Genomic DNA, 25,334 nt, shown 5'->3' with positions numbered 1-25,334 from the left:
CTAATAAGCGTGTATGCCTCGCATGCTCAATAAAAAATGAGTGCTAGTACTTGTGTCATGTCGATATAGCGAGCACATCATTGGATATTGGCATCAGTTACAGTCATTATCTAGACTCGATGGCAGGTGAACGATGGAAGGACGATATCGCGTACGCGATGACCCCGTTCAAATTGATCGCGTGGCCTATCGGCGTTTGGCCGCTGCAAGATTACAACTTCTATTCATTATTACGCAGTGTTCTGGGCACCTGCGGTGCGGTACGTATCTTTTGGATTCAAATAATCATTGATGCGCAGTTGTTCGAGGACGATGTAGAAACATTTCTATTACATTGCTCTTGCGAAGCAAAACTGCTGCTCTAAACAAGACCTTGGTGTCGCAATAAGAATTCCTCGTTCTTGACGACTTATATGGGGAATTTTTTCCCAGCATAATAAACAAATCGAGGGGGCACGATTGTAAGTCGGAAAACTCTAAGAAAGACTCTTTTCTTGCGTTTTATAATACATGTATGATTTCTTCTCAAATATCATTCAAAGATCATCGTTTAAAGATAGAATAATTATTTTTGACAAACATTTTGTAGTAATAAATGTATATATATGCTACATTGTTTGTTTTAAAAATTTATTATGACTAACAATAATTGCGTGAAAAAGAAATAAATAATATGTTATAACGCCATATTTAATTAAATCATTAAATCATTTTGTTGAACTTCGTTTTATATTATATCGCTATTTATAAAATGCTTGTTTTAAATTGCAATTTTAAATTTATTATGTAAACAATTTTTATTACACGCATTTTTAATACACATATTATTTTATTAATATTTATCTTCTTCCTTTAAAGTATACAACATAAATCTATATATATATATATATATATATATATATATATATATATAATGTTTTGCATCTATAACAAAATCAAAATTAATTGTAATTTAAATGCAACATTTTTTCTACATTACAGAAAACTAAGACACTTTCTTTATATTATGGCTTTTAGAAAAAGAAAGAGACAGAAATAAATTATCATTAGCATTTTTAAAATATTAATAATATTGTTTACTTAAATTTCAAACACATTTTGTCTGAATACAAAACGTTATATATGAAAAACCATCAACAGGGGCTAATGGTGCTTTTGCCTTCCATTGAACTATGCATGGGCCATACCGACGCGGAGGAGAATGTGGACTGCATCATGTTCATTTGTTGCGGAATACTTGGTGTGCTAAAAATGATATGGTTCCGCATTTATGCAAACAGCTTAACTGACAATTACAATTCTGCTCTAAATGATTATCTGACGATTACAAACAAGGAAGAACGTGCGATTATGCGAAAACATGCATATATAGGAAGAATGATCTCCTGTCCCATGCTATGCTTCCCTTATTTTAGTAGTATAATGTATGGGCTGATTCCTTTTCTCGGTGATAAAAAAAATGCAGTGCTCAATATGACGAATGAGGACGCGATATTGAAGTATGCGTTACCATCAGAATACACTATGGAATACATTAACACTCCAGCAAGCATGTACAAAATTTTGTGTTTTATTCAAGTTGCTGCGATGATACTGACGACTAATGCTAACATCGGTTTGTAGTTGGACGATTTTATTTATTCTTTTACTCTAGTTATATCAGTAAAATCTTGTAGAAAAATATTTACGGACTTCTTTATTCTTTGATATATGAAAAATAAATATAATATATATTAAATTTTATATTTATTATATAATTATATTTTTATAATATATATTAAATTTAAATTATAGATAATTATATATGTATATATTGAAAAAAAACTAAAATCTATATCTTCTATTAAAAAAAATAAAAGTGGATTATTTTCTTTATGTTTGATACATATCTTTTAATTAAAAATAGGAAGAATACCAATATATTATTCTGTATTAATGCATTTTTCTCTTATAAAAGGTAACGACGCATTGTTTCTCAATATCACATTGCATATTTGTGGTCAAGTAAAAATTCTGAGAGCTCATTTCATCAATTTTAATATTACAAGTCCGCGAGTTCGCGATCGTTTCAACGCGCTAATTCAAAGACATTGTTACCTGACAATGCTGACCAGAGAATTGGCCGATATGATCAGTTTCGTTTTATTAATAGAGCTATTTATTATTAGCATATTGTTATGTATAATGGGTAAATGTCACTTATAAGATAGTTTCGCGCGAAATATATAAATTACGTATGTTATAAAGAGAACTTTAAGTATATATTTAATAGATAAAAAACCTTTTCACAGGACTTCAGTTTATGCTAGCGCTGAAAAGTAATGACACTGTTATGATGACAAAAAGTTTAATGGTACAGGGTGCCTTTCTAACACAACTAACGATGTATAGTTTTATCGGGAATTATCTAAAATCCGAGATGGAGGATATAAGATTTTCTATTTATCAAAGCAATTGGTATAATTTTCCTCCGAAACTGATGAAGAATTTAGTCTTTATTTTCATGCAGACAGAATCTCCAGTCATTTTACAAGCCGGAAATTTTATAACGATAAACTTATCAACATACATGAGTATCTTAAAAACTTCTTTTTCCTATCTATCTGTACTTCGTATAATGCTGGAAACGTGAAATATAATATGCGCGAATGAAGGAATTTTATACAAACTGTAAGTATATAGTATATACATTATGTACGTTAAAAAAAAAATTGATTAGATGAATAATTTGTCAAAAAAATTCTTAATTATAATTACTATTTGCAGTAGCGTCTGTGCCAAATCAACCTTTTTCATGCAATATTAAATATGTATATGTGCACTTGAAATTATTATTATTAATATTATACCATAAATAGAAGAAAAGAAATTTCTTAATATACAATTATTTACCCATAACGCCTCTGTCAGTTTGTTAATCTACAACAAGAAAATGTGAGTTACTGTATATTTTCACTTTTGGATAGATTAAACCATATTATTTAACCAAACGGATATCGAAATAAACTAAATTGTAGTGTAACATGTATATGTGAAAAAAAAGAAAATGTTCAGAATTTTCTTTTGATATTTTGTATGTTAGGAAAAAATAGTTGCTCGATGGGCGACAATTTAGAAAGCAGTTACATAAATTCTTATTTGACGATCATTTTGCATAGTTCTCTATATTTTGTTAATAATGTATCAATGCGTGAAGACAGTAAACGCATCCTAATAAGCGTGTATGCCTCGCATGCTCAATAAAAAATGAGTGCTAGTACTTGTGTCATGTCGATATAGCGAGCACATCATTGGATATTGGCATCAGTTATAGTCATTATCTCGATGGCAAGCGAAAGATGGAAGGAAGATATCGCATACGCGATAACCCCGTTCAAATTGATGGTCTGGCCCATCGGCGTTTGGCCACTGCAAGTTTATAACATTTATTCACTATTACGTAGTGTCTTCGGCATCTGTTTGACGGTATGCATCCTTTGAGTTTGAATACAGTGGTCACTAACGCGCGATCGTTTAAAGACGATATATAAAAGTTTCTACATTGATCTATTGTAATAACGTCTTATTGTTAGATAAAACTTTGGTGTCGCGATAGTAATATTCTTTCTTCGTTTATTTGACAACGTATATAACGAAATTAGCTTTTACTAACGATAACGCGACGTCGTAAAATATACATGAAAATACGATAATTTTATTTAAAAAATATCTAAAAAAATATTTTTCTTGAGTTTTATAATTTAAGTTTGTATTTTATTTCTCAGTTAAAATGTTTAAGAATAACACGACTCTTTGTTGAGAAATATTATAAACAGCATGTATTACACTATTCACGATTCTATTTGTCTTAACTATTTTTCTTAACGATAATATGACATATTCTCTACGATAATATGAATGTGTGATTATATGTATGTGAAAATTAAATTAAATGAATAATATGTTACGAAATTATAAATATTAGAGCTTATTAATTTTTTTTATATTTTTTGGTGCTAGATTATTTGTACATCTTTTATCACATATAATACTCTCTTAAAATAAATCAGTGAAAAAACCACCGATTGAATCGATAAAACAGTACATCACTTACAATCAGTCACTATTTCCTGATTTTCAGTGAAACTATCCCCATCATGTTAACATGGTGGGGATAGTTTCACTGAAAATCAGGAAATAGTGACCATGTTAACATGGTGGGGATAGTTTCACTGAAAATCAGGAAATAGTGACTAATTGTTAGTGATGTACTGTTTTATCGATTCAATCGGTGGTTTTTTCACTGATTTATTTTAAGAGAGTAATAACATTTAACTTTTTTCGATATTTTTATATTCAATTAACATGAAATTGTGTGAAGTATATGTACGTAAGTATATGTAAGTGATTAGCATTTTGAATCTAAAAAATCTGAAATTTATTATAGCATTATTTTTACATTATAGAGAGATTAAAACATTTTCTTTGCATCGAGTTCTTGAGAAAAAAGAAATAAAAAAGTAAAAGCGAGAAAGAGAAAAAGAGAAAAATTCATAATATACTGTGCATTTAAAAATAAATATTAGCAAAAATCTGTTAATTTAAAATCAATTTCTGAATATGAAACATTACATACAAGTAAACATATCAACAGGGCCTAGGTGTGATCCTACCTATTATTGAGTTATACATGGGCTGCACTAACGCGGAACAAAATGTGGACTGTCTCATGTTAATCTGTTGTGGAACGCTTGGTATACTAAAAATAATATGGTTCCGCATTTATGCAAATAATTTAATTAATAATTATAACTCTGCTCTAAACGATTACTTGACGATTGAAAATACGGAAGAGCGGGCCACTATGCGAAAACACGCTTTTATAGGGAGGATTATTTTTTGTCCTCTCATGTGTTTCAGTTACTTTAGTTGTTTAATGTATGCGCTAACGCCTTTTATGGATTTTGATAAAAAAAATCTAAATATAACAAAGGAAGACATCATATTGGAATATCCAATCCCGTCAAGATGCACTCTGGAGTACTTCCATGCTCCAACTAGCATGTACAAAATATTGGTCATTATCGAAGCTTTTGCATTGTTTATAATGTCTAATGCTAATGCCGGTAATATCTATTATTTAACGTTTTGGTGTATTTTAAATCTTTAGATAAAATTTAATTCACACTATGAAAATTTTAAATGCAAATTTATCTTATTTTATGTCTCATTAATTTTTTTACTAATCTTATTAATAAAGCATATCTTATTCCTCTTTTTTAAATAATCTTATTGTTTGCTCAAGAAAGTTTGTTGAAAAATTTTACGAATTTTTGTGACTTATATACATTATTTATTATAATAAAGGTATATAAATGTTTTTATTAAAAAATATATATGTATATTTTATTCATACATATATACAGGGTGTCCCATAATTCGCGAATCACCTTTTATGGGCAGATAGAGCGTGTTAAACTGAATAGAAAAGTCCTGTATCATTTTGCGATATTCGCAATAATTATTGAGTTATTAACTAAAATATCTAAACGAATGAGCGGATAGAAAGCGGTAGGCCGGACTCGGTGTGCATGTCGGATGACTTATTTGTTATATGCCGCTTAGTATCAAAAGTATCATCTTACTTTTCGGCGCCACTACATTGGTCGCCGCTCGCTGTATGACGCCGCTTCTCGATCAAATAATGCTTTCTACCTGCTTATTCGTTTAGATATTTTAATAAATAACTCAATAATTATTGCGAATATCGCAAAATGATACATGAATTTTCTATTCAGTTTAACACGCTCTATCTGCCCATGAAAGGTGATTCGCGAATTATGGGACACCCTGTATAAACGGTTTTTTCATTATTTATATATATTTTTTTATATAATAATATTGTGTATAAAAACGCTTGTTACAAAATATACGTTAAACAAGAAAAAAATTAGGAAAATAGAAAATATTTATAAAGAATGTATAAATAACAAGATAGATTAGATAAAAAAATGAAAATAAAAATAAAAATAAAATTAAAGTAAAATGGAGGCAATATATTATAATATATAATAAATATATTATAAAATGATTATCTGCTACATAATACATATTATCTAGTTACAATAGTAATAGTATATACACACATATGTATATCTAGTTATAATAATAATAGTATTAACACATCATTTTATATATCAATGTATTTTTAATTTATATAGGTAACGATGCGTTATTTCTCAACATTACGTTGCACATTTGTGGTCAAGTAAAAATTCTAAGGAACCATTTCGTTAAATTTGATATTACACGCTCGCAAGTCTATGATCGTTTTAATACTATAATTCAACGACATATTTATTTGATAAAAATGGCGAGAGAACTTGCCGATATGATAAATTTTATTTTATTAATTCAATTATTTTTTATCTCCATACTTTTATGTATAATGGGTAAACATTATATTATTTATAATTATTTCGTGAAATATTTAAATTATGTAGTAATAAAAAAATATTTACATTTAATATTTAATAGATAAATATATTCTTTTCAGGATTTCAGTTTCTCATAGCTTTAAAAATCAGAGATACCGCCATGATGACACAAAGTTTAATGGTACAAAGTGCTTTTTTGATGCAATTAATGATGTATAGCTTTATTGGAAATTATCTGAAAATTCAAATGGAAGAAATAGCATCTTCTATTTATCAAAGTGCCTGGTATGATTTTCCTACCAAAATAATAAAGAATATAATCTTCATCTTTATGCAAACAGAATCTCCAGTTACCTTTCAAGCTGGACATTTCATTACGGTAAATGTGTCAACTTTAATGAACATTTTAAAAACTTCTTTTTCATATTTGTCAGTACTTCGTATAATGCTTGAAACGTAAAATTTAACATGTTTAAATAAATTTTATAAATTGTAAATTTATGATATACGCACGCGCGCGTATGACAATAGAAACTACACAAAATAAATAATTTATAATATATTACACAGTCATTTCAATATTTTGAAAATATTTTTACAAACTATACATTTATAATACTTTTGGTATGCAATAGAAATAAATAAAATATATAATTTATTTAAATATCTTTTTAATAAAATTATAATTCCTATTTATAGTAATGGATCTATGCCAAATTAATCTTTGTTTATGCAATATAAAAAATGTACCTATTTTATACTTTATATTCATTTTATTATTATTATTTATTAATATTATTATTTATATTATAATTATTAATTATTATTATTATTATATTATAATGAAGAGAAATATTTTTTGATGCAATATTATATTTACCTATAATACATTTTCCTTTTTCAGTATATGTCAATTTTAATGACTTTCAATATAAAAAAGAAATTAGTTACTTGTTACGTATTTTTACTTTTATTTAATAGATTAAATGTATATATGCTACTTATTCTTAGCCAAACGAATATCGAAATAAGATATAATACAATGTGCGTGTAGGTATGTATAGAGGTAAGGAAAATTCACATAACTCGTTCTAATATTCCGCTCAACAAAAGACAGTTGTTCGAGAAACGATAATAATTTAGAAATTTGGTCATATAAATTTTTATTCAACGACAATTTTGCGTAAAAGCGTAGTTTGCGTTCTATATTTCGTGTAATGCCTTAAGAGTATAACAACAGACTGATGAACAACTGTATCTTTCATGTTGAATAATAAATCGAAATACCCCTGCATTGTACTTGATGTAATATCATCGATTATTTGCCTTGAGGAGCAAAAAAAAAGATAAACTAATAAGCAAATATACCTCTTATGTTATGTCCTCTATAAATAAAAAATAAGTAGTCGGAATACCTCCGTTGTATCGATAGGAAGCGGATTATTTAGATCTGTTATTTGGATCAGTTACAGTTGTTATTTCGACAATGACAAGTGAACAAAAAGAGAAAGATATCGCGTACGCGATGAACCCTTACAAATTGATTTCTTGGCCCGTTGGTATGTGGCCGCTGCAAGATTATAATTTTTATTCGCTAATACGTTGTATTCTTGGCGGTTCTTATGCGGTAAGTGTTTTTTAGAACTCATTGATACAGTCGTGATTATTCTTAGACAATAAAGAATATTATCTATAATAATAGAAGAATTATTATTGATATTGCAACGCTCTGGAGAAAATTTGTGTCGCGATAAGACTGTCAAGATTGTTACATCTTTAATTTTTGATAACGAATATAACGAACCACTTCTGTTAGTAATAACCGCTTCTGTTAGTAATACTTTAAATAAATTGTAAACGATTTTAAGTCATTGAAAAAATTTATCAGTAAAAAGGTTTTTTTTAAGTTTTATGTGCATTTTTCGTAATTATGTGTAAAAATAATATGACTATATATCTTTGAAAAATATTAAGGGGAGTATGTGCTAGCTACTTATTTCAAGATTCCATATGTGAAATAAATTAAATAAATAAATTCGTTATAAATTGTCACATAAATTTTAAATATAAATTTTATATGTTAGATTTTGTTGAATTTGTGTGTGTAGATGTAAAGAAATGTTCTATTCTTTCAAGTTTATTGTATATTAATATATATATATATATATATATATATATATATACACATATATATAATTTAATTTATATATTTTCTTATTATTTTATTATATTCAGAGAATATATAAAATAAAACTAAATATATACAAATATACAATTATATAAAACTTTGCATTAATAAACCAGTTTGAGAAATAGAATACTTTTTCATATTATATTTTATAAAGAGAGAGAAAGAGATAGAGAGAAAAAAATGAAGAAACGTGAGAGCGTAAAAAAATAAAGGTCACATTTTAATAAAAATATTAATTGTCAGTAACATAAATTCATCGAATTAGAAGTGAGACATTTTTTCTAAGCACAAAACATCATGGGAAAACGTATCAACAGAGCTTAATCCTGATGGTGCCTTGCATGGAGCTATATATGACCAGAGGGCATATAGATACCATAGAACAGAGCACAGACAGTCTGATGTTAATGTTGTGTGGAATAATCGGTATGTCGAAGATAATAATATTCCGCAGAAATGCTAATATTTTTATTAAAATTTACAAATCTGCTGTAAACGATTATTTAACGATTGACAACGCAAAAGAAAGGGCCATTATGCGAAAACATGCTTATATAGGGAGGCTTGTTTTTTTTCCTGTACTAGCTTTTAGCTATATATATGTGTTTAATAATATGGTAAAATGTTTACTACACGCTTCAATGGTTTATGATGAAACAAATCAAAATATAACGAACAAGGACATCTTCTTGGAATATCCGATGCCATCAAGACACATTATAGAATATTTTCATGCAAAAAGCATGTACAAAACTTTCATCGTTATCGAATCTATTATAGTAGCGCTATCCTGTAATTCTAATGTTGGTAATATCTGTTGTTTTATATTTTTACGCATCTTTAGACTTTAGATAAAATATGTAAAAATTTTAAAGGCAAGCCTATATTATTTTATATTTTATCAATTTTTTTACTAATCTCATTTTATATATATATATATATATATATATATATATATATATATATAATAAGGTATATTTTAAGCAATATTTTATCTCCCTTTTTATTTGTTGTAGATAACTTTTATTTGTTATAGATAATTAAAATGCGGAAGTTCGTATGATTTCACATAATAAGCTGTATTATTGAGATTTAGATGTACTTAAAGCTGACTATAGCTTTCTCGAAAATAGAATATATGAAAAAATATGTTTTAATTAAAAAATTTGGAAGAGTTAAAAAAAGTTATGCACGTAAATAATGTCATTACTTGCTTAAGAACTGTGAAATTTTACGAAATTTTGTTATCTGAATTATTTATTATAATAAAATTATTTATTATTATTTTTATTATAATTTCATTTTTTTAATGATTATTTATTATAATCAAGTCATTTATTAAATATAATTATATAAAAATATTTAAAGAAATGCTGTTGATTCAATTAAACATCGACGTTACGGGCTGTCATCAACATATGCAGTTGATTCATCAGCATTTTGTTAATTCAATGACATTATTAATCAAATCAAGATGTCATGCTTTTGTTTATACTGATATACTGATGAATCAACTGCATATGTTGATGGCAGCCCGTGACGTCACGTTTAATTGAATCAACAGCATTTTTTTTCTCAGTGTATATATAAATATTTATTACATAATAATATTATAAATACGTAATAATATTTATAGTATTATACAAAATATACATACAAAAAAAGAATATAATATTATAATATAAAAATTTATAAAAATAAAATTAAAGAAAAATGAGGTTAAAATAGAGGCAATATATTGTATTATAAAATAATTATCTGCTACATGATAATTTATTATAAAAAATATTAATATCGATTTATATGTATTTTTATTTTATAAAGGTAACGATTTCTTATTTCTAAATATTACATTGCACATTTGTGGCCAAATAAAAATTCTAAGGGCTAAGTTTACTAATTTTGATGTCACACTCCCAAAAGTCTATGATCGTTTTAATGCATTGATTGAACGACAAAATTACTTAATAAAAATGACCAGAGAACTTGCCGAGCTAATTAGTTTCATTTTATTGGTGCAGTTCTCTTTTACTAGTTTACTTATATGTGTAATGGGTAATTATTTTAACACTTGTATTATATTACCAACACATTTTTAAAAAAAGATTAACATTTAACAGAAAAATATTTTTTTCAGGATTTCAGGTCATATTTGCGTTGAAAGTTAATAATACTGTTATGGTATTAAAGAGTTTAATGGTAGTGAATGCCTTATTGACACAATGTACAATGTTTTGTTTTATCGGAAATTATCTAAAATCTGAAATGGAAGATATAGGGTCTTCTGTTTATCTAAGTGCTTGGTATAAATTACCTAGCAAATTAACAAAAAACATAATATTTATTCTTATGCAGACAAAATGTCCAGTTTCGTATCAGGCTGGAAATTTCATCGCAGTCAATATAGCAACTTGTGTGAGCATTTTAAAAACTTCTTTTTCGTATCTGTCTGTACTTCGTATAATGATTAAAGTATGAAATTTAACATATTTAAATCAACTATACAAATTGTAAATTTATAATTCGCGTGCAAAATAGAAATAAATAAAAAATATATAATAGAAATATAAATAAAATATATAAAATAAAAATATAATAAAATATATAGTTTATTCATATGTCTTACCAATAAAATTGTTAATTATAATTGCTGTACACAATCGTGGGTCTGTGCCAAATTTTTTATACAATATCAGAAACATACTTGAAATTATAGTAAATTGCATTTTCAATTAAAACACTCTTGACTTTGATATATATTATCAAAATCACCATCTTGAATAATATTTAAAAAAGTTTTAATTATTGCTTATTATAAAGTTATTCATAAATAAAAATATGTGTTTGTGTGCAAAGTGAGATTCAAACATAGTTTAAGTTTAAAAGATTAAATATTCATGGACAGATTAAATATTCATTATATTACTATGTATATGCGCGCGCTTAAATACATTTGTATTTTTATACATAAATTTTTATATAAAACGTTCAGTTGTAATTAAAAATGTCAAAAATTAAAAAGTGAATACATAGACTAAAGGATAAGGCTCTACAGGCTTGCAATTTTCTGCACGAAGTAAAATTTACTTCAATTGCTTTTAATGCGAAATGAGATTTATAATTTATGGTTCCATATGAAATTAGTAACTTTTCGCGTAAATGAAGTAGTCTAATATTGCTCGATACTTTCAAAACAAAAGTTATATAATCTCTTTCTAAAAAAGTCGATTATCGCAAATATTGTTGCTGCTTTCTCGCGATGCTGATTAGTTGTCTCAATTAACATTGTGTGTTATATTAATAACATCAAACAACTGCCATTGTGAAGGTTAATAGGTTGACAGTTAAAATAAATAATAGTAAAATAAAAGTAAGTAAAATAAAAAATAAAAATAATATTAATAATGCGAGCGAAGCACGCGCTTGTTGTCTGGTATATAACAAAAATTCAGAAATTAAAAGTATATACATAATAAAAATTTGGCAAATTAAAATTATGTACAATGTACGTAATAGACATTCGAGAATTAAAATTAAAATATAAAATATATAATAGAATATAAAATTAAAATATAACTGTTTAATACAATATACTGTAGCATCATTTATTCACTTGTATTATTTTTTAATGAAAATTATTGAATTATAGTTCTCAAATTTGTATTAGTATTCTACTATCTAGTTTACTATACTAACAATAATTTGCTATTATCATAATTAAATTTGATAACAAAACTGAATTTAATTTATGAGTCGACACAATTACTTTTACTTGTGACTTCCTATTGTATTAAAATCACAAATCTGCTTACTACAAATACTATAAATCTGCTTACTATAAATACTACATTTATGTAGTATATATATACATCATTTCGTTTAATCTAACCAAATATAATTGCACACGCAAAGCGAAGTTATATTATTCTTTGATAATAAAATCTCAAAAATTGCGACGCATGCATGCAAAAATTATTTATGCAATTAATACATAAAAAATATATTAATTAATTATGTAACGCATAAAAATTCAATATTTAAATCTTTAACAGAAAATACGAATGAACAAATAAAATATTCTACAAGAATCTTTTGTGATCAAATATCTACACTTTCATTAGACTCGCGCGAAACTCTATACCCCCTACATCTATCACGCTGCGCGATTCGCGCGAGACTGATTCTCGTGCGAGGTATCGCAAGCGCGGGACCGATGGTCACATGATCAGTGGTCACATGACCAGTGGCGCGGAACTGATGGTCACATGACCACTGATCATGTGACCATCGGTCCCGCGCTCGCGATACCCCGCACGAAAATCAGTCTCGTGCGAGCCGCGCACCTTAATGGATATGTGGGATGTACTAATCTGATTACATGATCAGTTTCGCGCGAGCCGTGCAGCGTAATGGACGCGTACAAACGCGCGAATCTAATGGAAGCGGAGATATTTTGATCGAAAGATTCTTGTAGAAAATTTTATTTTTTGTTTTTTGTTAAAAATGTATATATTGAATTTTTATGATTCACATAATTAACAAATATATTTCTATGCATGCATTGCAATAATAATGTTATATATGCGTTGCAATTTGTTAAAGTTTTATCAAAGAATAATATAACTTCGCACGTAATTACGTAATATATCGAATATAATTATATTCGATTAAACTAAACGAAATGAGAAACAAATATATAAAGAGATACAAAATAGTTCTCAAACAATACAATAGAAATTTGGCGAATTAAAATTATATATATAATAGAAATTCGGCGAATTAAAATTATCTACATAATGGAAATTCGGCGAATTAAAATTATGGTCATAGCATCAAGTAACTGTTATTGCAAAGATTAACAATTTGACAGTTGTAAAATAAACAATAGAAATGATATCAAAGGAGCGCGCAAAGTGCGTGCTTCTTGTTGAAAGTATTAAGTAATTTAGTCCTAACATGAAAATAAATTTTATTTTGCATGAAACTTTTAACACTTTGAATACTGTATATAAGATTTGTGTACCTGTATTCAAGTGTGTAGCAATACTTATAAACTATTTCAGACATCGAATCTTTCATTGCAGCTTTGCATATATTTTTATTTGTAATTTCTTAATAAACAATAAGAGAGAACGACAGTTAAAACTTTTTAAAAATTACTCAAGATCGTAACTCTAACAACATAAAATCGAAATCAAGGTATACATATATATATATATATATATATATATATATATATATATATATATTATATATATGCATATTATTGTAAAGTAAATATATTTAAAAATTGTCATGATTAAATTATTATATTATAGCGGAGAAATAAAATTATCTAACAATATTATAACAATACGTCTCACCTATATTGCATTATATTTTCTCAGTATACCAACTGTGATGACCTGCAACATAAAGAAAAGAATGAGTTACTCGGTACTACTATGTATTTTCACTTTGGACAGATTGAAATCATACTATTTAATCAAATGGATATCGAGATGAAATAAAATGTAGTATAGATATGTATGTGATATGAATAAAAACGCACATGCAATTTTTCATTTCACGCAGTAAAAAGGAAAATAGTTACCCGATAGACGACAATTTAGAAACTGTCATATATAAATTCAACGACAATTTTGCATAAAAATGTAGTTTGCATCTACATTTCATAATGCTTCAAGAGTATAGAAGCAGACTGATAAGCATGTATACCTTACATATTGAATAAAAAATGAATCGAAATACCTGGGTTTTTTCGATACCATCATCGATTATTTGACTACAGCAGCATAAAGATAGACTGATAAGAAAATATATCTTATGTGCAATGTGTCCCCATAAATAAAAAATAAGTCAGAATACTAGTCGATATAGGGAGAGATCATCGCCCATTGGCATCAGTTATAGTCATTATCTCGACAATGGCAAATGAACGATGGAAGGACGATATCGCATACGCAATGACCCCTTTCAAATTGATCACGTGGCCTATCGGAGTATGGCCACTTCAAGTTTATAACATTTATTCTTTATTACGTTGTGTCTTAGGCACTTGTTGTGCGGTACGTATTTTTTAGAACTCGTTGAGTGACACGATCGCGAACGTTCGAAGACAACATAGAATATTTTCTACATCGGAGAAAAATTTGGTGTCATGATAAAAATGTCAATATTTTATATTTTCAATTCTTGATAACGTATATGTAGTAAAACGCTTTTGCCAATAATTAACCTAACACTTTAGATGAGTTATAAATCAAGATACTTGTAAATCGTTGACAAATTTTAACACAAAAGAAAAATTTTAAGTTTTACGATTTATATATACTTATGCTTAATTATATGTAAAAAAATATAATCGTTTTCGAAAAATATTATGCAAAATATGCTACACTATTTATTTTATGATGTCATTATAACAATTGTATGTGTAATATATTAGATAAAAATAATACGTTATAAAATGAATTATGTATTATAAAATGAATTAATTTTGTTAAATTTTATTAAATTCTTTTGTGTTTCATATTTTAAAATATAAAAAAAAATGTTTACTTATACAAGTTTATTACACATTTTTTATTTTAATTATATATGTTTTTCTGGTATTTTCATACATTCAGAGATCACATAAAATGAAATATTATATTATACTTTGCATTTATTGATAAAATTTAAAAAAATTTTATATTGCAATTTATAAAGCGAAAGAAAAAGAAAAAGAGAAAGAGAAAAAAAAAGAAAGAGAGAGAAAAAATTAAGAGAAAAGGGGAGAGAGAAGAAATGTGAGAGTGTGAGAAAGTAAAATTCGTGTTTCAAAAATATATTTATTTGTACAAATTCATTGAGTTAGCAATGAAACATGTTTTTCTAAGCACAAAATATCATGGGGAAACATATCAACAGAGCCTAGTCGTGATCTTGTCCTTCATGGAAATATATCTGGGCTGTACTGACGTTGAACAGAACATAGACTGTCTGATGTTAATTTGTTGCGGAGTGCTCGGTGTGTTGAAGACGACACGATTCCGCATATATGCAAATAGCTTAATTAATAATTACAAATCTGCTCTGAACGATTATTTAACGATTGTCAACAGAAAAGAGCGTGATATTATGCGAAAACATGCTTTTATAGGAAGATATCTTTGCTGTTCTATGTTGTGCTTTTCTTACTTTAGCTGTCTAATATATGCAATAATTCCTTTGATGAATTATGACCAAGGTAATCGGAATGTAACAGACGAAGATACGATATTGATGTATACAGTACCATCAAGATGTACTCTGGAATATTTTAAATTTCCAAAGAGCATATATAGAATCACCATACTCATCGAAGAATTTATAATGATACTGACAACTACTGCTAATCTAGGTAATATTTATCTAATTTTTTAAATTTATTTTATGTCTTATTCGTATCATTCAAAAACAAGAAATCTTTTGCTTAAAAGTACATTTATTTAAGTATACATATTATTCAACATATATATAGTTTTTCATTAATTATATTAATATTAGAAACTTCTTTATTAATTATAAACAATACATATATTGCAAGGTGCAAAAGTTTGTAAGGTTTCACGATAATTTGATCCATTGAGATAATCCGAGATAGAAAGATCGCCTAGTTCCTTTTAATCTACCTAATTCTTTTTAGCAGACATATTAGATTATTAGATTAATGTGAAAGCTATTTTCTATTAAAAAACGTAAGCAAATATAATTACAAATGATGGTTTCAACATGTCTCATTATTGCTACTTTAAAAAAATATTTAAAAATTTTGAAAACTTTAGCGCCTTATGCAGTGTATATTATGTTAAATAGGTATATATTACACACATATTTGCTATCTTTTATAATTATATTTTGACTATATTTTTTATTACAAAAATTATAATTTAATGACAATAGTATAATAAATATTGTTCTATATATCAATGCAATAAAGTGGTTCCGTGCATTAATGCATTTCCCAAAGGTAACGACGCGTTGTTTCTCAACATTACATTGCATGTTTGTGGTCAAGTAAATATTCTGAGAATCAATTTCACCAATTTTGATGTTACAAGTCCGCAAAAATACAAGCGTTTTAATACGCTAATTCAAAGACATCAATACCTGATAAGGCTAGCCAGAGAACTAGCTGATTTAATTAGTTTCATATTATTGATAGAATTATTTATTATCAGCATATTATTGTGTATAATGGGTGAATATTATATCTTATGATTGTTTAACGAAATATCTAAATTACATATTTATAAAATAGGATTTACATTTAGCAAACAAATATTTTTTTCAGGATTTCAGTTCACCCTCGCGTTGAAAGTCAATGACACCTTTATGGTCGGAAAGAGTTTAATGGTACTGAGTGCCTTCCTGTCACAACTAACGCTATATAGTGTAATTGGAAATTATCTGAGATCAGAAATGGAAGAAATAGGGCTCTCTATTTATCAAAGTACTTGGTATAGTTATCCTAAAGAAATAACAAAAAACGTAATCTATATTCTTATGCAGACAAAATCTCCAATTGCATTGGAGGCTGGAAAATTTGTCATAGTCAATTTATCAACTTATATGAGTATTTTAAAAACCTCATTTTCTTATTTGTCTGTACTTCGTATAATGCTCGAAGTATAAAATATAAGATGCAAATAAAAAAAATCTACAATTATAAATATTTGATAAGTTTGAAATAGCACGATGTTCTTTTACAATTAAGAATGCATAAAGTTTATTAAGAAATCACATTATATATACGTCATATACGTTAATAAACTTATTCTCTACAATAGTTTATTTGTGGTAAATTAATTCTTTTTACATATTCATTACACATATATACTAAATTACTATTAATTCATATAGTTATATTGAATTTGAGAGTAAGTATTACTCGATCACTTTTATCGCGTAAAACTCTATTAAATAATTTTAATGACCTGTAAAATAAAAAATAGTTATTTGATATATATTTTTACTTTCGAACAGACAGAATTTATATTATTTAGCCAGAAAAAATAGAGACAAAGAGATATATAAAATATCGACAATACACATATAGCGATAGAAAACCATGGACAGTTCTGTAAACATCTATCACAATAAAAAAGAATAGTTCAACGGATGGCAACTTATTGTTAAAGAACTTTGTCACATAAATTTTTATTCAGCAACACAATATTGCATAAAAGCATAATTCTCTATATTTTGTCATAAAGCATTAAGAGCATAAGGGCAAATCAATAAACAGGTATACATCTCAAATTAAATAAAAAATGAGTCGGAATATCTTCGTATTATCCAGCTTGAAATATAATATAACATGTAATGAAAGAATTTTATAAATTAAAAACGTATGTTTCGGAACTGCTCTAAGGTATATGGGAATTTGTAGAAGCAAGAATTTATTACTATATGATTTTAATAAAACAGCTAATGATAATTAACCAATACGATCATCCATTTGTGTTAAATTTTTTTATGTAATATCAAAACTATATACATTCTGTGAAAAAGCATGCTATTTTCAATGCATATATAAAAAGAGGTAAATTCATACTTTTTATAAGATGTGTTTTCATTTAGTGTTTACTTCTTATTTTTACAATAAAAACTTATTTTTACTTTTAAAGTTGTATCTAGATTAAGATGATTGTAATAAATCACTGTATTTTGTTACTACAATTTAAATATATTAATTATTTATTACTCCAACTTTTATGATTAGTACGATGTCACTACGATTATTAGCATTGATGTCACTTATTTTATTGTTAGCTTATAACATTAATTGAAATTCAAAAACGCAATTAAAACCAAACACTAAAATCACATTTATAAACACATATATAAACGAATATTTCGACTTTGTATATTAATCACACATTATGAGTTTTTAATTCTATATCTTTATATTTACAATACTTTTATTGCTGAGATGCACATTTGCCGTGTCATACTGTTTACGTGACCTTTTCTCTACTGCAACCCATCGAGACACTTTTTCTACTCTATACGCTTGCGCTGCGCCTACGGGACAATGGAAGGTAATATAACAGTATATGCATATATAGACATGTACCTATTCATTATCTTCTCTTATTTCATATATTTATTGTGTTATAATTTAAGAATTCCAGTATAAAATTAATAAAATATAAAAGCAATGTGTTATTTACCATATAATCTGTGAAATATTTATCTTTAATTTAAAAAAAAAATAATAAATTAATAACAATAGTAAATATTGTTTTGTGTATCAATGCAACAAGACAATTTTATGTGCATTAATGTATATGTGAAGAAAAATGACGCACTGTTTTCGAATATTATATGCTTATGGTCAAAATATTCTGGGAATCCATTTTTATCGATTTTAATGTTACAATAAGTTCGCGAATCTGATTGTTTTCAAAAACATTATTACCTCAAAATTTTAATCAAAAGGAATTTAAGACAATCTAATCAGTTTCGTATTGTTGATGAAACTATATATTCACATATTATGATGTACAATGAAAATTAAGTCACTTGTAATTATTTCATTTAAACATAATTACGTATTTGTAAAATAAAGATTTATCTTCGGCAGACAAATATTCTTTTTAGAAATTCAACTCAGCTTTGCTAAAAGTCAATGACGCTGTTAATAGGAAAAAATTAGTTATACTGTATAGTTTTAACAGAATTTATCTGAAATCTGAAATAAAAGAAATAGAATTCCCTATTTATTAAAGTACTGGATACAATTTTCCCAAAAAATTGACAAGAAACGTAATCTTTATTCTTATGCAGACAAAACTTCTAGTTCGCGTTACAAGCGAGAAATGTTATCGATAGTTAAGTTTGTGTGTGTTAACTTAAAAGCATTTTAAAAATTTATTTATTATATTTGTCTGTACTTTGTGTTCAAAGTGTGAAATATAAAATGCAAGCAAAAGAAATCCGCAAATTATAAATATTTGATACATACTTTCGAAATAGCACAATATAATGCTTGTCCCCAAAATAGGAATTCAAAGAAGAAATATTGATCAAAAAGTCATGTTGATAAACTTATTACTCACTTGTGTTTATTTATGGCAAATTAATTATTTCTATATAATATCAATAATATACACACTCGAAATTAATATTAATGCATTATTATATTTAATTCAAAAGTATACATATTCTAACATATAAAATTATTGTCACTATTATATATCGTGTAATTCTTTATCAATCAATTTTAATGTCTTGTAAAATAAAGAAGTAAGTTATTTGCTACATATTTTCACTTTTGTACAGATTGAATTCATATTATTTTGCTGAGAAAAAATTAAAATAAAGTAAAATAGAAGTTGCGCGTACACAGGATAGCGAGCGAAACACGCACAGTTCTCTTGAACAGTTCTGACACTAAAAAAGAAATATAGTTGCTCGATGGACGACAACTTGAGAGAGTATTAGATATATACATTTTTATTCTGCAACACAATGTTGCATAATTCTCTATATTTTGTCATAATGCGTTAAGAGTATAAGGACAGGCTGATAAGCGGATATACGTCGCCAGCTGAATAAAAAATAAGTCGGAATACATTCGTCTTATCGAGTATCTTGGTTATTGGCATCAGTAACAATCATTATTTCGACTCGATGGCAAACGAACAATGGAAGAACGATATCGCATACGCGATGACCCCTTTCAAATTATTAACGTGGCCCATCGGCGTCTGGCCACTTCAAGTTTATAACATCTATTCACTAATACGATGTATTTTAGCCACTTGTTGCATGGTATACATCTTTTGAATCTGATCCTAACAATTTTTGTAACGCGATCTCTCTCTCGAGTTTGAGGATACAAACAGAGCATCTTTTACATTGAGTACTATAATACTTCAAACAAAATTTTGTTCTCGCTTTGAAAACATCAAATGTTCAAATTTTTGGACTAAAAACATCCTGATATTCACGATGTGATAAATTGTATAAATGACACAGTCATAAGCTAATTGTGATTTGTTTAACAAAAATGTTTCTTTAAAGTCTTATTCTATTTTTAAGTTTGACATATAATATATCATATATTTTATGATTTTTTTTATTGGAGATTAATGACATATTGTTATAACATCCTTTTGACAATTTATATTATATATTATAAAAAGAAAAAAAACTGTATAAAAGACGACACAAATTTTTATTAATCAAATTCGTCTAATGTAATTTTTGAGAGTTAATTATTAAAGATTTAATTCATTAACTCTTTAATATTACATTTAATTTTATATTTATATATAAAAAAAATTAACGTGTTTATAATTTTTATTATTTAATACATTAATCACATTTGTTTTATTTTTTATGTACATATTGATTCAAATTATATAAGAAAATAAGAAGATTAAATCTCCAGACATAATTATTTAATTTTTTAATTAATTTATCAAATTCTAATGTTTTCTATATTACAATAATATAATAACATAGAGAAGCCTTATAAAGTTTAAAATAAAATTTATTTATAAATAAATATAACTATTTGGAAAAGTTCGATAATCTGTGTGTGTGGATTTGGGCTGCATTTTTTAAGACATAAAATAATAATTCAAATAAAAAAATTATATCGCTTACGCATATCAACAGAGCATAATAGTAATCTTACCTACAATGGAAATTCACATGGGCTGCACTGATGCGGAGCAGAATATTGACAGCATTATGTTGATCTTCTGTGGTGTACTAGGTGTACTGAAGACAATATGTTTTCGCATTTATGCAAAAAATTTAACTAGTAATTACGGCTCAGCTCGGAATGATTACTTGACAATTGAAAATGCAGACTATCGTGCCATCATGCGAAGATATGCTTTTGTCGGAAGGATACTCTCCTGTTTTATGGTCTGCTTCTCTTACTTTAGCGTAATGATATATTCGCTAATTCCTCTGCTGGGTGATGACAAAGATAACCAAATGAATATAACGGATGAGGATGTTGTGCTGGAATATCCGATGCCATCAAGATGCGCGTTAGAGTATTTTGGCATCCCGGAGAGCATGTATCAAATTATTTGTCTCTTCGAATTTATCGTGCTAATACTTACGTGTACTTGTAATCATGGTAACATCTGTTTACTCTTGCATTGTTCTTCTTGCATTTTTCATTTCACTTATAACAACACTTAGAGAGTATATATCAGAATTTTTATAATGTTAAAATAATTACTTCTTTTAAAATAACAATTTTATATAACATAATTTTTTATCGATATAAAAATTATATAAAAATGAAAACTAATATAAATATCAACATATACTTACAAAAACTAATATAAAAATATACTTCTTATACAAAAATAATAATATAAACAATATGTGAGAGAGAATATATTTTTTTAATTACATAGTTGTGAGATAATGATAATTGAATTTTTCTCAGTATAATTTTCTTTTTGTAAAGGTAACGACTCTCTATTTCTCAACATTACATTACACGTGTGTGGACAAGTGAAAATTTTGAAAGCCAGTTTTATCGATTTTGATGTTTCAAGTTCGCAAGTTAACGACCGTTTTAATGCTTTAATTCAAAGGAATAGCTATCTGATAAAAATGGCTAAAGAGTTGGCCAATGCAATCAGTTTCGTTTTGTTGATGCAGTTATTTCTTAGCAGCATTCTGTTATGTATAATGGGTAAATATCATACTACTTATAATAGATTCATAAAACAATAGATTATATAAATTACCCAGATAGCCACAGTAATTATTATGACATCATTTTGATGGCAAATGATGAATTTTGACATCAAAATGATGTCATAATAATTACTGTAACTATCTGGGTACATATTACATCAGAAAGAGAGAAAGAAAATTTACATATATTAAACATGTATTATAGTTTAAACAAAAATACTTTTTTCAGGATTTCAATTTATCTTAGCGTTAAAAATGAACGATGCTGTTATGATGGGGAAAAGCTTCATGGTATTATGTACTTTTTTGACGCAACTGTCAGTGTATAGTTTCGTCGGAGATTACTTGAAATCTCAAATGGAAGAAATTGGACTTTTCATTTATCAGAGCATTTGGTACGATCTTCCTGTCAACTTGACTAAAAATATAATCTTCATCATTATGCGGTCACAATCTCCCGTCAAGCTGCAAGCTGGAAATTTTATTGTGGTAAACCTAGCAACTTATATGAGTATCTTGAAAACCTCCATTTCGTATTTATCCGTACTTCGCGTAATGGTAGAAACGTGAAATATAAAATAATATATATAATGAAAAAATTTTATAAATTGAAAACTTATGTTTCGGAACTGTATTAAGATATATAGGAATCTGTAGAAGCAAGAATTTATCGCAATATGATTTTAATAAAACAGCTAATGATAATTATCCAATACGATTATCCATTTGTGCCAAATCTTTTTATGTAATATTAAAACTATAAACATTCTTTGAAAAAGCGTGCTGTTTTTAATGCATATAAACAGAGTTAAATTTATACTTTTTATAAGAAGTGTTTTCACTTAGTGTTTACTTCCTTATACTTTCACACTAACAACTTATTTTTAGTTTTAAAATTGTATCTAGATTAAGATGATTGTAATATATCACTGTATTTTGTTACTACAATTCAAATATATTAATTATTCATTACTTCAACTTTTATAATAACTATACAATGTCACGATGTCACTACGATTATTAGCATCGATGTCACTTATTGTTAGCTTATCACATCAAATAAAATTCAAAACCGTAACGCAATTAAAAACACTAAAATTATATTTATAAACACATGTATAAACAAATATTTCGATTTTGTATATTAATCCCGTGAAAAAACTTTTTATATATAACAATATAAAATCATATATATATAGAAATATATAAAATTATACATATAATCGCAAAATTATATATAAATATGTAAATTATATATATAATTATATATAAATATGTCCATATATAATTAGATAAAAGTTCTTTTTATATATAATTATATAAACTTATATAATATAATAAATATTTGTTTTCATACATATAAATATATATGTTTTATATGTAATTTGACATATAATTATATATAAACACTTATAATTTATATATATAAATTTACATAATTATATATAAAAATGGACATATTTCACATATAATTATATATAAAAAAATTTTTCCCGGGATTATGGCATTTGTAAATCTATATCTTTATATATACAATACTTTCACTACTGCGATGCACATCTTTCGCGTCATACTGTTTACGCAACCTTTTCTCTACTGCAACCCTTCGAAACTCTATTTCCACTCTATACGCTTGCGCTGCGCCTACGGGACAATGGAAGATAACATAATAGTATATACAGGGTGTCCCATAATTCGCGAATCACCTTTCATGGGCAGATAGAGCGTGTTAAACTGAATAGAAAAGTCCTGTATCATTTCGCGCGCGATATTTGCAATAATTATTGAGTTATTAACTAAAATATCTAAACGAATGAGAGGGTAGAAAGCGATAGGCCGGACTCGGTGTGCATGTCGGATAATTTATTTGTTATATGCCGCTTAGTATCAAAAGTATCATCTTACTTTTCGGCGCCACTACATTGGTCGCCGCTCGCTGCATGACGCCGCCTCTCGATCAAATAATGCTTTCTACCTGCTTATTCGTTTAGATATTTTAATAAATAACTCAATAATTATTGCGAATATCGCAAAATGATACATGATTTTTCTATTCAGTTTAACACGCTCTATCTGCCTATGAAAGGTGATTTGCGAATTATAGAACACTCTGTATATGAACATACCCCTATTCATTATCCTCTTTCTTCTATTTCACATATTTATTATATTATAATTTGAGAAGTTCTGTATAAAATTAATAAAATATATACCACAAAACAGAGCACAGACAGTTTGATGTTAATCTGTTGTGGAATAATCGGTATAGTGAAAATGATAATATTCTGCAGAAATGCTAATATTTTAATTAAAATTTACATATCTGCTGTGAACGATTATTTAACGATTGACAACGCAAAAGAAAGGGCCACTATGCGAAAACATCCTTATATAAGGAGGCTTGTTTTTTTCCTGTACTAATTAAGTTTTAGTTATATATATGTGTTTAATAATATGGTAAAATGTTTACTACACGCTTCAATGGTTTATGATGAAACAAATCAAAATATAACGAACAAGGACATTTTCTTGGAATATCCGATGCCTTCAAGACATATTATAGAGTACTTTCATGCAACAAGCATGTACAAAACTTTCATCGTTATCGAATCTATTATAGTGGCGCTATCGTGTAATTGTAATGTTGATAATATCTGTTAAAATCCTGAAAAAAGTGTTTTTGTTGTTTTATATTTTTATGAATCTTTAGGCCTTAAATAAAATCTGTAAAAATTTTAAAGGCAAACCAATATTATTTTATATGTCACTAATTTTTTTTATTAATCTCATTATATAATAAGACATATTTTAAGCAATATTTTTTCTCCCTTTTTATTTGTTGTAGATAACTTTTATTTGTTATAGATAATTAAAACGCGGATGCTCGTATGATTTCACACAATAAGCTGTATTATTGAGATTTAGATGTACTAAAAGCTGACTATAGCTTTCTCGAAAATAGATATATAAAAAAATGTTTTAATAAGAAATTTGTAAAAGTTAAAAAAAGTTATGCACGTAAA

At 26.8% G+C, this 25,334-nt stretch overlaps 5 protein-coding genes across 5 annotated transcripts; all 5 read left to right on the top strand.

The window, feature by feature from the left end:
• Positions 1 to 102: 102 nt before the first annotated feature.
• Positions 103 to 2,813, top strand: LOC146721260 (4-vinylanisole receptor-like). The gene is made up of 5 exons (XM_085487217.1): positions 103 to 260; positions 1,141 to 1,615; positions 1,958 to 2,188; positions 2,292 to 2,670; positions 2,767 to 2,813. Exons 1-4 carry the CDS (start codon positions 120 to 122, stop codon positions 2,630 to 2,632), a joined length of 1,188 nt encoding a protein of 395 aa, XP_085343343.1. The 5' UTR covers positions 103 to 119; the 3' UTR covers positions 2,633 to 2,670; positions 2,767 to 2,813.
• Positions 2,814 to 3,295: 482 nt separating this feature from the next.
• LOC114941475 (4-vinylanisole receptor-like) lies at positions 3,296 to 6,876 on the top strand. The gene is made up of 4 exons (XM_029316478.2): positions 3,296 to 3,465; positions 4,634 to 5,105; positions 6,201 to 6,431; positions 6,536 to 6,876. The coding sequence occupies exons 1-4, from the start codon at positions 3,325 to 3,327 to the stop codon at positions 6,874 to 6,876; spliced, it is 1,185 nt and encodes a 394-aa protein (XP_029172311.2). The 5' UTR covers positions 3,296 to 3,324.
• Positions 6,877 to 7,902: 1,026 nt separating this feature from the next.
• LOC146721259 (4-vinylanisole receptor-like) lies at positions 7,903 to 11,131 on the top strand. Its single transcript, XM_085487212.1, has 4 exons — positions 7,903 to 8,043; positions 8,925 to 9,414; positions 10,432 to 10,662; positions 10,745 to 11,131. Exons 1-4 carry the CDS (start codon positions 7,903 to 7,905, stop codon positions 11,083 to 11,085), a joined length of 1,203 nt encoding a protein of 400 aa, XP_085343338.1. The 3' UTR covers positions 11,086 to 11,131.
• Positions 11,132 to 14,483: 3,352 nt separating this feature from the next.
• Positions 14,484 to 17,322, top strand: LOC114941479 (odorant receptor 13a-like). The gene is made up of 4 exons (XM_029316482.2): positions 14,484 to 14,675; positions 15,520 to 15,991; positions 16,601 to 16,831; positions 16,925 to 17,322. Exons 1-4 carry the CDS (start codon positions 14,535 to 14,537, stop codon positions 17,263 to 17,265), a joined length of 1,185 nt encoding a protein of 394 aa, XP_029172315.2. The 5' UTR covers positions 14,484 to 14,534; the 3' UTR covers positions 17,266 to 17,322.
• Positions 17,323 to 20,268: 2,946 nt separating this feature from the next.
• LOC114941478 (odorant receptor 13a-like) lies at positions 20,269 to 22,897 on the top strand. Its single transcript, XM_029316481.2, has 4 exons — positions 20,269 to 20,409; positions 21,262 to 21,736; positions 22,076 to 22,306; positions 22,541 to 22,897. Exons 1-4 carry the CDS (start codon positions 20,269 to 20,271, stop codon positions 22,879 to 22,881), a joined length of 1,188 nt encoding a protein of 395 aa, XP_029172314.1. The 3' UTR covers positions 22,882 to 22,897.
• The last annotated feature ends 2,437 nt before the right edge of the window (positions 22,898 to 25,334 follow it).

Source organism: Nylanderia fulva, unplaced genomic scaffold (assembly GCF_048542155.1).
Source record: "Nylanderia fulva isolate GAGA-0341 unplaced genomic scaffold, ASM4854215v1 Scaffold51, whole genome shotgun sequence".
NCBI classification, from domain to species: Eukaryota; Metazoa; Arthropoda; class Insecta; order Hymenoptera; family Formicidae; genus Nylanderia; species Nylanderia fulva.
This window is presented reverse-complemented; position numbering and strand designations above follow the sequence as displayed.